General features: G+C 42.0%; 1 protein-coding gene across 2 annotated transcripts in view; it reads left to right on the top strand.

Annotated features, from left to right (window-relative positions):
• Positions 1–16,080, top strand: part of LOC111969407 (forkhead box protein P1-B) — a 239,615-nt gene that overhangs the window by 151,978 nt on the left and 71,557 nt on the right. For both annotated transcript variants that reach the window (XM_023995596.3, XM_023995605.3), the window contains exon 7: positions 12,901–13,044. In XM_023995596.3, coding sequence (XP_023851364.1) covers positions 12,901–13,044 — 144 coding nt within the window. The remainder of the gene's footprint in view (positions 1–12,900; positions 13,045–16,080) is intronic.

Raw genomic sequence — 16,080 nt, 5'->3', positions numbered from 1 at the left:
TGATCTACCCTTTCAAACCAGGGTTATGGTAGACATAGAAAATGAAGCACATGTTTAATTTAACATACACACGTATTGAACCAGCACTGGCTGTTCTCTGAGGGGACTTTGATTGGCGTTAAAACATTTTTATTTTTTTTCTCCATCTGATGAGAGGTCTCTAGCTGGTATTACACTGTGCTGGTTTCACTACGTGTGCCCATCTCCATGAGTTCAATTGAAATTGTCCTTCGTGTGGAGGCAGATTAAACTGGCCATTCTTGCTATATTTATCTGTATCTTGGAGTGACTTTGTACTCTCTGTCTTTGCACTCAAGCTCAATGAAAACAATAAATTGTGTCCTTATCTTTTGAGCGAAATCAAGATGGGCTCAAAGGCCTGTGAGTTATTTGTGGCTCTGGAGAGAGAAGAAAAAGAGACTGGAAAATGGACACCCGTCTCACATTACAGACAGACAGACAGAGAGAGAGAGAGAGAGAGAGAGAGAGAAGAGGTTTTTATCACAAGAGAGATGTGCACAAGCCTGGAGTGAATGAAATCCAGAGGAGTGCTGTGTGAAATTGAAAAAGGGGCCAGTGGGATTTGGGGGTTAGGAGACTGGGGGTACTGGGGACACAGTGTGCCTGGCTGACTGATGGATTATCCCACACCTTCCTTTCCCTCTGCTCTCTCCCACAGACTGGGTCACTACTACAAAGCCAACACAACTGTATTGGGATAACTTACAGAAGGGCTGCTTGCATATCAGCTAGCTAATTCCACCAAATGTGTAATTTGTTGTAATTCACTTTCAGTTCATTTGATCTATGTATAACATCCATCCATGAAGCACTAGTGCAGTATAACCACACAGACAGACATGACTGAAAGCATCCCAAGGTGATTCCATAGAATGTCTTTCGTGACTCTACGTTGGTATACTGTATCCCATAAATAGAGGAATGCCAGGCCTTACTCTCTCCTCTCTCTTGCTCTCTGCTCTATGTAGTACATTACTGAGACTCCAACAGCAGCAGCAGCATTGTCTTTGCTTCTCCCCCAGTCTCGCTGCATCTCCCTGGGCCTGGCCTGGGCTGGGTGGAGGAGGAGAGAACAGAACAAGATCTCTTCCTGGCAGGTGGACTGTACAGTGGGAAGCTGCAGCTTCTGCCTTTTTGCTGACTCACCACAGAACCAGAGAGAAACTGTAAACTAGAGGGGGAAATGAACGTTTATACACAGAAGTGTGTGTGTGTGTTCTATTTGAACCACCTGAGCTCCAGCCAGAACGCTGGTTTTGCCCTCTATTTCAAACAGATGTAGGGGAGGGGAAGAAAAGCCTTACGAGAGTCCCGCAATCAAAATAATTATCTTTACAGCTGTATGTTTACAAAGTGTTTATGTGATATTCTGCAGTCTGTCTTACTGAGGTGGCTTTCATGTGTTAAACACGATAAATACCTCCATCTATTAATATTGAAACACATTTGAGGGTGCCAATTTGAATATGTTTATGTGTGTAAAACCCTATCATTTATAAAATTAATGCCCTGAGCTCCCGAGTGGCGCAGCGGTCTAAGGCACTGCATCCCAGTGCATGTGGCATCACTACAGACCCAGGTTCGATCCCAGGCTGTGTGGCAGCTGGCCGCGACCGGGAGACCAGTTGTACGGCGTTTCCTCTGACAAATTGGTGCAGCTGGCTTCTGGGTTAAGCAAGCAGTGTGTCAAGAAGCAGAGTGGCTTGGCCAGGTCGCCTCTCCCGAGTCCATACGGGAGTTGCAGCGATGGGACAAGACTGTAACTACCAATTGGATATCACGAAAAAGGTGTAAAACGTTTTTAAGAAACGAACACCCTTGCAGATTAGCTCATTTCCTTTGCTATGATGCATAGCCACAGGTCACAGGTTTGCGTGGCGCTCCTCACAGTCTCACCCCCTGCAGCCTGGCTCACATGCCCAGCATGAATCATAGGAGACGCCATGCACAGGCAGGCAGGCGGTTGGGTCCTCTTTGATGGGCAGGTTGAGAAGTTATAGGAGAGCTTTGGTTTTGTAGCCATGGGGCAGCACTGCCTTAACTTGTCCTGCTGCCAAACCCCAATCACTGCTAGCTGTACTGCTATACTGATGCACTAGCTCAACAAAAAGATTGACACACAGATTATAATCTTGGTTTTTGTAGAGCATATGTGCAGTATAGATAATGTAGTATCCACAGGACTGCTATCACATTACATCCAGTTCTAGATAAGTGCTAACATAATTATTCATGGTATACTATAGGGTTTCGTTTTGGTGTATAAACTTCTCTGCATTTTATTTTGATAGACATGTTCCCACTGGAATATAAGTTTAATTTGAATAATCACTGGTGCGTTACTTTGGATAACAGGGACATCAGTGTCCCAGGTGCATACAGAAGTAAATGAGGGGAAAACAGGTAATTATGCTAAACCTGTAAATGAATGAACTGCTGACCTCCAATTATAATTGATTTAATGGAGGGAATTCATATTTATCAGCCTTTTTAATATGTTTTTTCTTACTTTCTATGACCTTTTTTGATAATGTAATTAATTGGTATTTTCAGGGGGGGAAAACTCAGTCCTTCAAATAGAGAGGATATCTGTGTCTGCTATGTTTACGAGCAGAGCAATTATACTTGGCAACATTTACTTGAAGTAATGATGTCATATCCTGGAATGGGAYCAAATACTTCACTCCCTGGGGAGTGATAAAGTATACAATTATCAGTTTGTTTTTCTCTATTTGCAGAAATACATAATGCAGACATGTTTTTTTACTCTGTTATGTGCACTGGGCTTTCAGACAACCAAAATGATGTAAATGAGCTGAGCTGTAACAATGTCAGCAGCTGTGTATGATTCAGAAATAGCATTGTTATGCTAGTGTCTGCACTGAGTCTGGCAATCCGCACAAGCGTTCTCAAATATGTAGCGGTCAGTGACTGTACAGAGTTGCCAGGGACAGCTTTGTGTGCAGGCACTGATTGGGTGATGACATGGGCTACTTTACATATAAATTCTCTAGTGATTCACCTCTAAGTGAACCCATTGAAAGTGATTCTGTCACTGGCCTAAAGACAGAGGTGTTTATGACTAGGTAAGGCACGTCCTCTCAAAGGCCCTAAAGCACTGTATCTCTATACCCTCCCCTTTAATCACTGTATCACTCATAAACTCCATGAGGTGTGTGTGTGTGTGTGTGTGTGTGTGTGTGTGTGTGTGTGTGTGTGTGTGTGTGTGTGTGTGGTGTGTGTGTGTGTGTGGTGTGTGTGTGTGGTGTGTGTGTGTGTGTGTGTGTGTGTGTGTGTGTGTGTGTGTGTTCGCACTGTGCTTGCACAAACGTCCTTCCTGTTTCTCATTTTTAAACTTAATCAGCAAAAAAAAAAGCTGTTGTAAGCTGGCTCACATTAAAGAGGTGATTATTGCTAATAAATACTTTTTATTCATACTTATTACAGAGGCAGTTTTCTTGTGGGGTTATGAGGAGGAATTTTTGATTTGCTTGAGAGATTACAGTTCCCAAGAATTAATGCGGCAACCCATTCCAAGATAGAGCGATATCTAAGATTCTTCACAGGTCGTGTGCTGCTAGATGCACCGCTCTCACATACTGTAGCAGCTAATGGAGGTGAACAGCAGTCTGTCATTTCCCGCCTGGCCCCCTATTCTAAAGCCCACATGCCCTTGGTTCTTGCAGTGCTTGTTGTTTGGGCTATTACTGTTTGTAGCTATGCCTGCATTTCACTTTGGGTTTGTTTCATTCTCACCATGCTGTGTATGTATGTTTCTCATTTTTAGGGGTGGACAGAACAAGTAAAATAGAATGATGGTGATGATTTATTATTGACTAATGCTAGATCAGAATCTAGAGAGATTCATCACCTAATTGCATTAATTTCAAATTCATTCAAGTTCCATCAGGACATACACTGAGTGTACAAGACCTTAGGAACACCTGCTCTTTCCATAATTTAGACTGACCAGGTGAATCCAGGTGAAAGCTATGATCCCTTATTGATGTCACCTGTCAAATGCAGGTTAAAGAAAGATTTTTAAGCATGGATACTATTGAGACATGGATCTTGTATGTGTGCCATTCAGAGGGTGAATGGGCAAGACAAAAGATGTAGGTGCCTTTGAACAGGGAATGGTAGTAGGTGCCAGGCGCACCGGTTTTAGTGTGTCAAGAACTACAATGTTGCTGCGTTTTTCACGCTCAACAGTTTCCCATGTGTATCAAGAATGGTCCACCACCCAAAGGACATCCAGCCAACTTGACACAACTTTGGGAAGCATTGGAGTAAAAATGGGCCAGCATCCCTGTGGAACGCTTTCGACACCTTGTAGAGTCCATGCACTGATGAATTGAAGCTGTTCTGAGGGCAAAAGGTGGGGCAACTCAATATTCTGAATGTTTTGTACACTCAAAATACAGTGTATTTTCTAGAGAAGCCAGATTTTTTGAGGCCACAGTCTGCGTTTTTTAATATTTCCATCACATGTTTATGTAAGCCCTTTAAGCTTGCCAGATAACTTAATTTTCCTTGTGATCATCTTCTCCTGCAACGTTTATTGAAGCCTGCAGCTCAGGAGGTGTCTGTTCAGAGTGCTGAAGGTGTCTCAGGCTGATTGAAGCCAGCCAATTCTGTCACGGCGCTGCGCTTTGCATGCTAATTACTACAGGATGTTATGTTAGTTAAAAGTGCTTACTTAGTTACAGGAACTGCATTGACTTGTTGTTACTTCACTCACACTTGTCCACACCAATATGACTTGTGAGAGTTTGAGTAACGCCCAGTGTCCATGTTCAAGCCAATTAAACTAAAAGAGTATGGCTGCCCTCTTGTCTTTGCCCTCTTGTCTTTCGTTAAAACACTACTATGCATCATGTCAGTCCAAGCTGACTGGAGATCTGTCCAGACTCAGCCAGGAGAGCACTATAGTTTATGGCCAAAGCAATCAGATTTTTTCCCTCTTCCTTTATTCCTGTCTGTCTGAGATCATATTACCCGTCTTGGAATGACTTCAACAGAGACAGTGCTATTCACAGGGAGCTGCCACTCCACTGCAACTCAARCCACAGCCATGGCCAATTGGGCTCACTGTGATTTATAGAATTATTCTCCCGTAGAGGACCTCTCTCTCCATCCACACTGGGATTCCTCCACTGGCACCTCATACACCTCATACAGGGGGTTTACGTGCTTTAGGTCCCAGGTCAAGACAAGGGAAATCAATGGCAGATTATGTACATATACAGGTGTAGGTTCTTCATTTTACCAAAATAATCCTGCAGCAATAGGATTTGAACATTTAGTCCATAATGTTGCTTGAACAGAGGTTAGGCTATTAGTTGGCTAAAAGTAGGCCTACATGAAAATAACAATACTGTTAATATAACCGTGTCTTAGGGTTTTTTGTGAATTTATGTAYATCACAAAGCTCATCTGCATTTCCTGCGGTGCAGACAATTCTCAGCAACAAAAGAGTGCTCAACTTAATATCCTACATCTTTAGTTTTGGATCAGTGGAGCTATGATATAAGCATTTTTTMAAAATGTTTAGTATACCACAAATATATTAAGTGTAACCAAAATGCAGTAGCAACCAAGGGATGGCTTCTGTGCCATATCATTTGACTGAATTCCGTGTTTGTGAAATCAACAGCAAGGTTTGGGAAGATAGTGTTTTCTCTAGGGACATAGCACACCATATTAAATCCTGTCCTATTGACTTCCTTACCCTGCCCTGACAGCAGTGATAGGCTGTAGGTAATGTCACTCTACCTTTTAGGTGTTTCTGATTGGTGGCATGCATCATATTATGGGCAGGATTTATTTTTGTGTCAGGCAGTTGACCAGCAGAGTAGTAAACCCATAGTAGAGGAATTGTGGACCAATCAACTGACAACACAGAAGCAGCCAGTGCCCTGAGCAGTCTAAATCCCCCATGTACTGTCTGATGCAGTATATCAGTTTCCTACTGAAGCACTGCTTTGTTACGGGGTGTTGTGTGTGTAATGTGTAGGCTGCCTGTATTCATCTATATTCAGTGCAACTCAAATCAGAGATGTAGGGCTTTGCTGAGAGTAACTTGAGAGTTTGCTGCTGAATTGATGAAGTTGAGTAATGTGAATGAGATGAAAAACAACGAGGCATTCCCATTCTAAACACTACGCTTCAACGCTGGATACATTTCCACAGAATCCTTGCTTCACGCTGCGTTTTAGAATCATCCTTTCCCAAGCACGACACTCCTAACCACTACCTGATGCAACTCTGCAGACGAAAATGCAATAACAAACGAAACAAGGTTTTTTCAAGCACCCGTCTAAATAGTTTGCATGCCCAAGACATTTTCTGTGTTCTATCGACTTCACGGAAATTACAGCAGAATGCAATGGTGGGCTTCCCCAGGCGTTGGTGTTGGCAAGGAAAAGGGAAAGGCAGCAGGAGGGTATAGACTGAGATCTGGCTTGCATTGTTCCCAGCTCTTTCTTTTTTTATATTATTTATCTTTTWATTTTTTCTCTTCTCTTCCGCACTCAATCTCCCTCTCTCTCTTGTCCCTTTCTTTCTGCCATCGAAATGGAACCAAAGCATTGACTGCTCCCCTACTGATTTGCCTCTGTGTGACCTCCCTTTAGTGGTGCCATTCACGGGCGGTGCTGGAGCAGAATGCAGTGGGAGAGAGAGTGACGCGCTCTGATAGACTTCGCTAGTGAAGTGGATTAAATCAGCATCAGGCTAGTGGAGCTGATTACCCTGAATATGAAAATGCAGTATCTTAATGGTACATATTTTCATGAGGCAGCCCAGTTACCTTTCATTTTGCGGCTCATATGTCTATTCTTATGAGTCATTTACTTCTTTAATTACCTTTAGCAGCAGATGCACAATGGTGTATTAATGTGAATGATTTTTACGGCCACTTTATCATACAGTGCCTGGGAAGTTGAAAGGCGTAATTGAGGTGGAAGAGCGACTCATGAGGGAAACAATATTAGTTGACAGCTTCCCTTGTAGTCGGGAGGGTGTTTATGAGTTTACACCGCTCTAAAGCAGTAATAAACACACTATTCATTTAATAACTGCTGAATGCCAGGGATGAAAAGGTCTTCAAAGAGAGATTTTCATTGTTATTGAATCATGATAGGAAGTTGGTGTCCCATAATCAGACAAAACTGCATGTGTGTGCATGCGTGTGTGTGTGTGTGTGTGTTTGTCCTGCCTGTGTGAAGCCAGTGAAGCCATTCAAATTTTCTTACATTCGTAAGAATGTATCTTTTCTGTAGGTTTTGGCCCTGTTATTTGTGTGTGTGTGTGTTGTGTCTACAGTTTGTGTGATTTTCTTTGTGTATTTTTTGACCCAGACCTCTGAATTGGGGCCTACTTTTTGCCATCTGTTGTTAAGCTGCTAGCTAAGAAAGGCTGGAGAATCCAAACAAACGGAACCTGTTGGGCCTGCATAGCTGAGCTGACCTCCCGGGCCACCTGTACCAGGCTCAGAGTAGATTCCGGGGCCACTGTTTACTCTCTGCTCTGCTCCATGCCCCCTCCCCTCTCTACCCTCCCTCTTTCTTTCTCTCTCCCTCCTCTTCTCCCTTCACTCCCTGCCCTCCATCATTAGTCCCGCTCAACAGCATCCTCTTCCATCTACACTCATGTTTAATAAGTTTACTTTCTACCCTGTTTTTCTTTCACTCCATTATCCCCATTAAAAACATTTGTCAAGCCATCGCATTACCTGTTATGGGGGGAACAAAACAAAATTTGATTTTTATTGAAGTCAGCTTGCATCTTATATAATTGCATGCTGTGCTTTATATTGTTTAAACATGGCAATTTGAAATGTTTAGTGTTGTCATAAATATTAATAGATTAGTTGAAAAGTGCAGCAAAGGAAAGGAATATAATGGTTTGAAGTGGGTACAAAACATTGATTTATTTATGTATTCTACATGAATTAGTTTGGAAATCTAAACATGGGTTAGAGAGTGTTTTTCAGAGGGCCTGTAATGCGTGAGGTTTATACATGGGTGCCTGTTTTCCATGTGGAGAGGCTTTTTGGAAATGGCATTAATTATATACTTACAGGGAATCCAGCCCTGCCTACTTTGCATTACAGATAAACAGCCATTGTACAAAAAAAAGTATATAACTCAATTAATATAAATTGACATGATTCCTCCTGCTGCTTATCTGCTCACATGTTTAAAAATTGTCCCAAATCATATGCATTTCAATAAAAATTAACGTATTGTAAGTGAATTCCATTACTATATGTTTGCACACTCAATGCCCCCCTGACCCCACATTATCCTACTTGTCCTATTCTAAAAATGTGTCAGTAACTCTCCCAGTTTCAATAAATTCCCCACCAGTCTTACAATAGCCTGCATAATTTACAAAAATGGAAGGAACAGCTTTCCACTCTGTAGGAGGGAGTCAGCCTACTGTACTATGAACACACCAGGAGGATCCAAAGAGAAGTGGGCTTATTTCACAGGGCTGCTGAAGGCCCTTTGTTTGTATAAAACATTGCAGGGGTAGAGCCAGGGCCATAAATGTCAGGTGAGTTGAGACGTGTGCTCTTTCACTCAGAAAGTTAAGTGGACAACCTTGACATTTAGGCCATCACCAGGCAAACCCACAGACCTGAGAAGGGGGAGAAATGCCTGTGTCTGCTGAGCAGGACTACATTAAGGACAAACCTATTAGCTGTGTTTTTGCTGGCCGTATGAGAACCTTGGGCTCCTGTCTAGTAAACTCCAGCCACTGGGTAAACAGCCAGCACTGGACCCCACTCTCCTCTACTCCTCTCCGCTTTCCTCCACTCCTCTCCTCTCTCTGCCATTTTTCCTCTCTCTCCAGTCTCCACAATGGCCGCAGGGATCCGATTACACCTGCGCGCACATCTTCTAGCAATTAGGGTCAATTTGTTTGAAATCATTTCACATTCAAGGTCTACCCTGACGTTGGAGTTGGAGGACATTGGTGAGTCGGAGAAAATAAAGAGGGCTCTCTCCTGATGGGCCTAAACAAACACACTAGACCAGGCCCACGTCACCGCACCTCTTGCAGTGGAGCCACCCTGAATGGAGCCCTCTCACTTTTCACACAACCACTCTCTTTACCTGGCTCACATTTGTCTGTCAGTTTGAACTGGAGGATGAGTGTTGCTGGTCTCTTCTTTCTGAGTAACGTAGCCTGCCACTAGACGTCTCTCTCAATAACCAGTGCACTTGAATTCCTCTGCAGTTGAACACAAGTTGTTTGTATTTTTTGTTTACTCAAGGTCAACAGATGTAGAGAGATAAAGAAGTGCTTTTGGTCATGTCCAAAATGTGCGTACCGTTACAACATAGTAAAATGTTTAGGGCTGAATCAAAGCAAAGACTTGTGGTAATTCTCAGAGCAGGGATTTGTATGGCACCCAGAGCTGGCTTTAACAGCAGGAAACCCAAAGCCTGTAAATAATCCACATGTGCAGACTGCATATAAAGACATCCAGTACTTAGCCATTCCCTTATCGCTGCTAGATAGCCCTGGGACATGAGAGCTGCTCCTGCCTTTTCAGAGGCTCTATTCACTAATATGGTGTGAAAGTAGATTTAGAAATAAGGCAGCCGCTGTTTATTAAAACAGACCCGTTAACACAGCGGAAGGTGTGAACTTTGAACACATTTGAAAGAGAATGTGCAAATGACAAGGATATCAAATTGCATTGTCTTTGTTGGCAATAAGACCTTGTCAGATCCTGGAGAGTGTTTGTGTGTGTGTGTGTGTGTGTGTGTGTGTGTGTGTGTGTGTGTGTGTGTGTGTGTGTGTGTGTGTGTGTGTGTGTGTGTGTGTGTGGGTGTGTGGGTGGTGTGGTGGTGTGGTGTGGGTGGCGTGCGTGCGTGCGTGCGTTAGAATAAGTCAAAACTTGAATACGTGTATTTCTGTGTAAAACCCTAGTTAATTCTATAAACATACAGTATTTCCGCCCTTAGCTTGACATCTGCTTCGCCCTAAAGCACGGCAGTCTCCTGTTCCCTTTGCATCCTAGTTATCTGTTTGTATTGTCTGTCTTTGAACTGTATCTGATCAGTTCCACCTAATATGTCTCTTGATTTGTGCTATTGTAGTGCCCAGACAACATGCTGTTCTCCTCATTTCTCTGCTCTTTAGATGCTCCGGTCTGTCATCCGCTGGCAGTTTAGCGCGTCTGGAGCTGCTTTTAGGCTTGTACGTCTATCAAGCCCCAGTACCTTTGAATATGAGATCAAAAGGAGATGAATTCCAGGGAAAGAGGGGCGAGAGAGAGAGGAGAGGCCTTGTGTGAAGAGAAGAGTGGGTGCTGTGTAAACATCACAGTGACAGCTCACAATGGGTTATTTTAGCACAGCATCAGGCCTCTCCAAGGCAGCCAGCTACAGTCGCCTTGTTAAACAACAAATCATTCCTCAGCCTCTAGCCGGCCTCACCTCGGGAAACACTCTACATAGGTTCCCCAGCTAGACTTTTTTATATCGTTATTTTTCGATAATGACAGTCTTTTGACTCATCATGTGTCTTTCGCTTTTAAAACTATTTTATAAAGTCATTGGGGAAAACAGAGCCCAAACAGTATGACTAATACTGTAAGTGATTATTTTCTGACTGTTTTTCCACTTTATCAAATATGAAAGACTTAATGAGGTTAGTTTCTATTTGATGATCAACTTGAGATCAACGTGGATGATCTTACAATACACAGTGTTGCATTGCAGCGTCATAGTTACTGTATTTATGCTGATTGATGATGCAGTACTGTAGGTGTTGTGCCAGGTTTTTTTCTGTTAATGATTCCCAGAAATCTATGTCTTCACCCATTAGTATCTAAAAACTCCCATCATATCCTGTTGACTCAAGTATCTTAGTTCCAACACCCCTCTTAGTAAACCAGACACGTTACACCAAAGCATGCATGTGTCATAAGTTACAGAGAAAACTAAATAGTACTTTTGTTTATTCATAAATGTTCCCCTGTAGTAATCCGTAGGCTTGGCTTAACTATTTGGTGCTCTGTTGTGCCATGCTGCCTCACCAGGTAAGATCATTGTGTCTTCAAAGAAGAACCTACTGTCCTTTATTCCATTACACAGCTCCGACATTTGTGTTCTATTGTCTATTTAAACTTGACTTCTTGCTGCACATTTTGCATAAGTACTGTAGTACAATGTGTATATAACTTTTAACCGTCAACTCATTCTTACCTACAATAACCTACTTGAGGTTATTGAATTACATTGATCTTGTATTGCATGCTTTAAGTGCTAGGTAGGTCTGCCACTGTAGGCGGGAAGATAGGAAGTTTGTCATACTGTAACTGAATGGGTTAAATATCATGTTCTTATAATTAGGGCTATAAATAGTCTGTTATTGTTTGTGCCTTAGCATTGCGTTGGATTTCTCTGTTTGTGTTGGAGTGAATCTCATACTGTCACAAGAAAAGGGTACACTATCTTTATGAATGTGTGGGCTTGGAGTTTTCCCCTCACAAGCTATAGGCAGGGAGAGAGAGAAAGAGAGAGAGAGCATGTTTTAATGGTGGTAGGGTAAAACGCCAGGAGAGTGGCCTCTTTGTAGCCTGTAGTTATATTCTTGCCTCATGATGTCATCCCACAGGCCTGTGTTTGAGAGGGTCAACACACAAACACGGTGCAGAGCAGCGCACAGCTGTTTGCCTCTGCCTCTGAGCTGGACTCCCCTCTCATCCTTTCCTTTATAGAGCATTTACAGGCCTATAGATCATCTTCTCCTATCACTATCCTGTTTCTCTATAAGCCTTTCACCATACCCTCTTCCTTTTCCTATTTCACTTTCATACCATCTTCCACACATTCCTCTTACTCTTTCACGCGTTTCTTTACATTTCCCTCTTACGTACTCTGAGCACCTCCTCTCTCCACCCCCCCCCCACCCCCCCACCCCACCCCACCTTTTCCGATTTTCGTCTTCAACATACCACTTTTAATTTGCGTCTGGCAATCAACCTGACTCATCAAATAATTGACTCGAGGACTATAACTCTGCTGTGTGGGATGGCTCGGACTGTTAGTTTAATTGTGGGAGTAATCGTCTGTGGAGTATGGAAAGTATGAGCCTAGTTATTTACTCAGATGTTTTACTGGTGTAGGTGTGAGGAGGCTGGCGGCTCACTGTGGGAATACACGCTTGCTTTTCTTGGTATCAGTGTGGTTTTCATGACCACTGTTTTTCCCGGCTCCCCGGCTTTGTTTGTTCTGGATGGCATGTTTGATTATTTATCGTGAGGGAAAAGGGAGTAGCTGGAGCAATAAACATGTGACTGCACTGTATTTTGTTTTCCACTGAGAAGGCCGTGTCCTTTAACAGATATTTGGAGCAGCAATAAACCTTTTATTTACTTTCTGGAGGGGAGGGGACAGAGGGAGAGGAGGATCAAAAAGCACCGTTCTGTGCCTCTGACTTTTTCTGTTTACTGTAATTGCAGCCTACAGTATACACACGCACACTACATGTTCATGTTTTTAAATGTATGTAAATTGTAAAGTCTTTTTTCTGTATTGTCTTTTCGTTACGAGTAGGCCCCCAGTAAGACTAGCTGTCACCATTGGCGTCGACTAATGGAGATCCTAATAAATAAAATCTAAATCAACAGAAAATATTTGCATTGGCCTGTGGCTATTGATTTGTGTAAAATTCTGTTTGTTTTGTTATCTATCAGCAGTCCAAGAACATGTCGTTGTTTGGGTTACATCTGTTGTGTTAAAAGAAGAGTGGTCTCAAGGGAAGGGTTGAGCCCCAAGACACAATCAAATATCTGCTTTTAGTTTCAATGTTGTTCCCTTTTTTAACCCACCATCATTTTCATCTCTCTTTCAGGCTCTTCAAGTGGCTCGGCAGATCCTTCTACAGCAACAACAGCAACAACAACATCAACAACAACAACAACAGCAGCAGCTGCAGCTTCAGCAAGGCACCGATCTAAAATCCCCCAAAGACAATGAGAATCAGCCAAGCCTACAGGTACGAGAACACACTGTCATATGCTTGTTAAGAACATGCAAAAAGTGTATGCTTACACCAGTCAACCGGCATATTGTTGCTTCCAAGTTGTAGACCTCAAGACAAACAAAAGCGGTTGGACGGTTGTAAGTCACTTATTAAGTTGAACAATGGAGAGCTGAACTTTCTTGATCTTTTTTATAGTACACTGTGTGCTGTTTTCATTCTGTCATGGGTGAATGTAACAAGCAACRTTCATAAACAGGAAATTAAGAGAGGCAGAGTGAGTGACGGTTGTAGGCCAAGCACGTTTGTGTGTGTGTGTTCGTGGGTGTGGATTGCAATGTGAGTGTGATCAACAACATACATCTCAGGCTGTGACACATTAATTATATTACTATGTAGAATAAACACAGTTCTGAATGATATAAAGCCTAGACTCTCAGAAATCAGCCTCTTGGAAATATTTTGATGTATTCCATTTTTTAACAAAGCCAAGGAAATAATGCACACATGATGTGTGTTGCTGATCGAGGCCTTTTGTAGTAGTGGTTAATATGTGATAGAAACATTAAAGGAGGATAAAGGAGAAGAGAGGGGAAGAGTAGGTGATGTTTCCAACTCTCCAGCAGAGATATGAACCTTTAGGAGCTTTAGGTGCCCTTTGGTATCTCTCTGGCTCTCTGCTCTCTCTCTCTCTCTCTCTCGTCTCTCTCTCTCTCTCTTCTCTCTCTCTCTCTCTCTCTCTCTCTCTTCTCTCTCTCTCTCTCTCTCTCACACTCTCTCTCTCACACTCTCTCTCTCACACTCTCTCTCACACTCTCTCTCTCACACTCTCTCTCTCTCTCTCTCTCTCTCTCTCTCTCTCTCTCTCTCTCTCTCTCTCTCTCTCTCTCTCCTCTCTCTCTCTCACACTCTCTCTCTCACACTCTCTCATCTCACACTTCTCTCTCTCTCTCTCCTCTCTTCTCTTCTCTCTTCCTCTCTCTCTCTCTTCTCTATATATATATTATTATCATTTAATAGCCCCTTTCCCATAGCAGCTAGGTATAATGACAGGTACACATGTATGGATCTTAATTTATCTCTGCTTTCTTAATTGCTGAGTGAAGTCTTACTGCACCGGAGGAAATGGCAGATGACCGCTTCATGATTGACATAAATTCCCACTGAACAACACACCATCTAATCGGCACCTCGACACACCTACACACCGATATATATTAAGTATTGTTTTGGTTTGAGCAAAGTTATACTTTGATCCTAGCGAAAATGTATCACCGCCGTAACAAAATCCTTCACTGAATTATAATCACATGACAATCACACTTTCGCTGTTGCCGCGAGGAGATATTTTCCCGCTGTAGCAACACCTACTCGAAATTAGATCCTACTCTTGTAATTGTAAAGAGGCATTTTTTTGTCTCAATAATAGCTCTAGAGGGATTACCTTTGTATTCGATCTTTCATGTTGTGGTTGACCCTTTTACGTTGTGCTTGACCTTTGAGTTTGGGTTGACCTTTTAGTTGTTGTTGTAGTTGTGTTGACCTTTCAGTTGTAATTGACCTTTCAGTTCTGTTGACCTTTCAAGTTCTTGTGTTAACATTTTAGTCCTGTTTGCATGCTTTCAGTTCTGTTGACCTTCAGTTGTAATTGGGACCTTTCAGTTGTGTTGACCCTTTTAGTTTGTGTTGACACGTTTTAGTTGTGGTTGGTGTTGTTACCTATAGTTGTGTTGAACCTTTAGTTTGTGTTTGACCTTTGTTGAGCTGTTTAGTTGTGTTGACCTTTTCGTTTGTGTTGACTCTTAGTTTGTGTTGACCTTATTGTGTGTAGTTGTGTACCTTTTTCCTTTTAGTTGTGTTGTAGTTGTGTTGACATTTATTGTGGTTTAGCTTTTAGTTGTGTAAACGTCTTTTAGTTGTGTTGACCTTTTAGTTGTGTTTTGGACCTTTTTAGTTGTGTTTGACTTTCAGTTGTGTTTGACCTCTCTTTAGTTGTTGTTGAACCATTTTATAGTTGTGTTTGACCCTTTAGTTGTGTTCTTTTCAGTTGTTGTTGACTTCTTGTTGTTAATTGTGTTGACCTTTTAGTGCTTGTGTTGCCCTCTTTCAGTTGTTCGCTTTTAGTTTTTGACCTTTAGTTTGACCTTTTAAGTGTTGTGTTGAATTTAAGACTTTGTTATGACTTTTCAGTTGTGTTGTCAGTTGTGTTGACCTTTTGTTGATGTTGAGACCTTTTAGTTGTGTTGTAGTTGTGTTGACATTTTTAAAGTTGTGTTTGAACCTTTTAGTTTTGCTGTTTGACCTTGTTACGTTGTGTTTGACCTTTTTAGTTGTGTTGAAACAGGCTTTCAAGTTGTGTTGACCTTTTAGTTGTCGGTTGAGCTTTTTAGTTGTGTTGACGTTTTAGTTGTGTTAACCAGCTTTTACGTTGTGTTGACCTTCTTAGTTGTGTTGTTAGTTGGTGTTGACCTTCAGTTTGGTTGTTGACCTTTCAGTTCTGTTGACCTTGTCAGTTTGTTGTTGACCCCTTTCAGTTGTGTTGACGGCTTTCAGTTCTAGTTGACGACTTTCAGTTTGTGTTGGACCTTTTAGGTTTGTGTTGACCTTATTAGTTTGTGGTTGAACCTTTTAGTATGTAGTTGGACTTTTTAGGTGTGTGTGACCTTTTAGTTGTGTTGACTTTTAGTTGTGGTTGGTAAGTTGTGTTGACCTTTTTAGTGTGTTGACCTTATTTAGTTGTGTTGTTGTACGTTGTGTTGAACCTTTTAAGTTGTGTTGACATTTTTTAGTTGTGTTGGACGGCTTTGAGTTGTGTTGTGAGTTTGTGATTGACCTTTACACAGTTGTATTGGACGCTATGTCCAGTTCTGTTGAGCCTTTCAGTTGTGGTTTTTCGAACTGTTTAGTCTGTATGATCTTTCAGATCTGTTGACCATTTCAGTTGTATTGACGCTTGTCAGTTGTTGTTTGACTTTTTAGTACGTTTGTTGTTGACCTTTTTAGTTGTGTTGTAGTTGTGTTGACCTTTTAGTTGTGTTGAGCCTTGTTAGT

This window comes from Salvelinus sp. IW2-2015, linkage group LG1 (genome assembly GCF_002910315.2).
Source record: "Salvelinus sp. IW2-2015 linkage group LG1, ASM291031v2, whole genome shotgun sequence".
Lineage (NCBI taxonomy): Eukaryota > Metazoa > Chordata > Actinopteri > Salmoniformes > Salmonidae > Salvelinus > Salvelinus sp. IW2-2015.
Note: the sequence above shows the minus strand (reverse complement) of the source record. Positions and strands in the feature narration are given on the sequence as shown.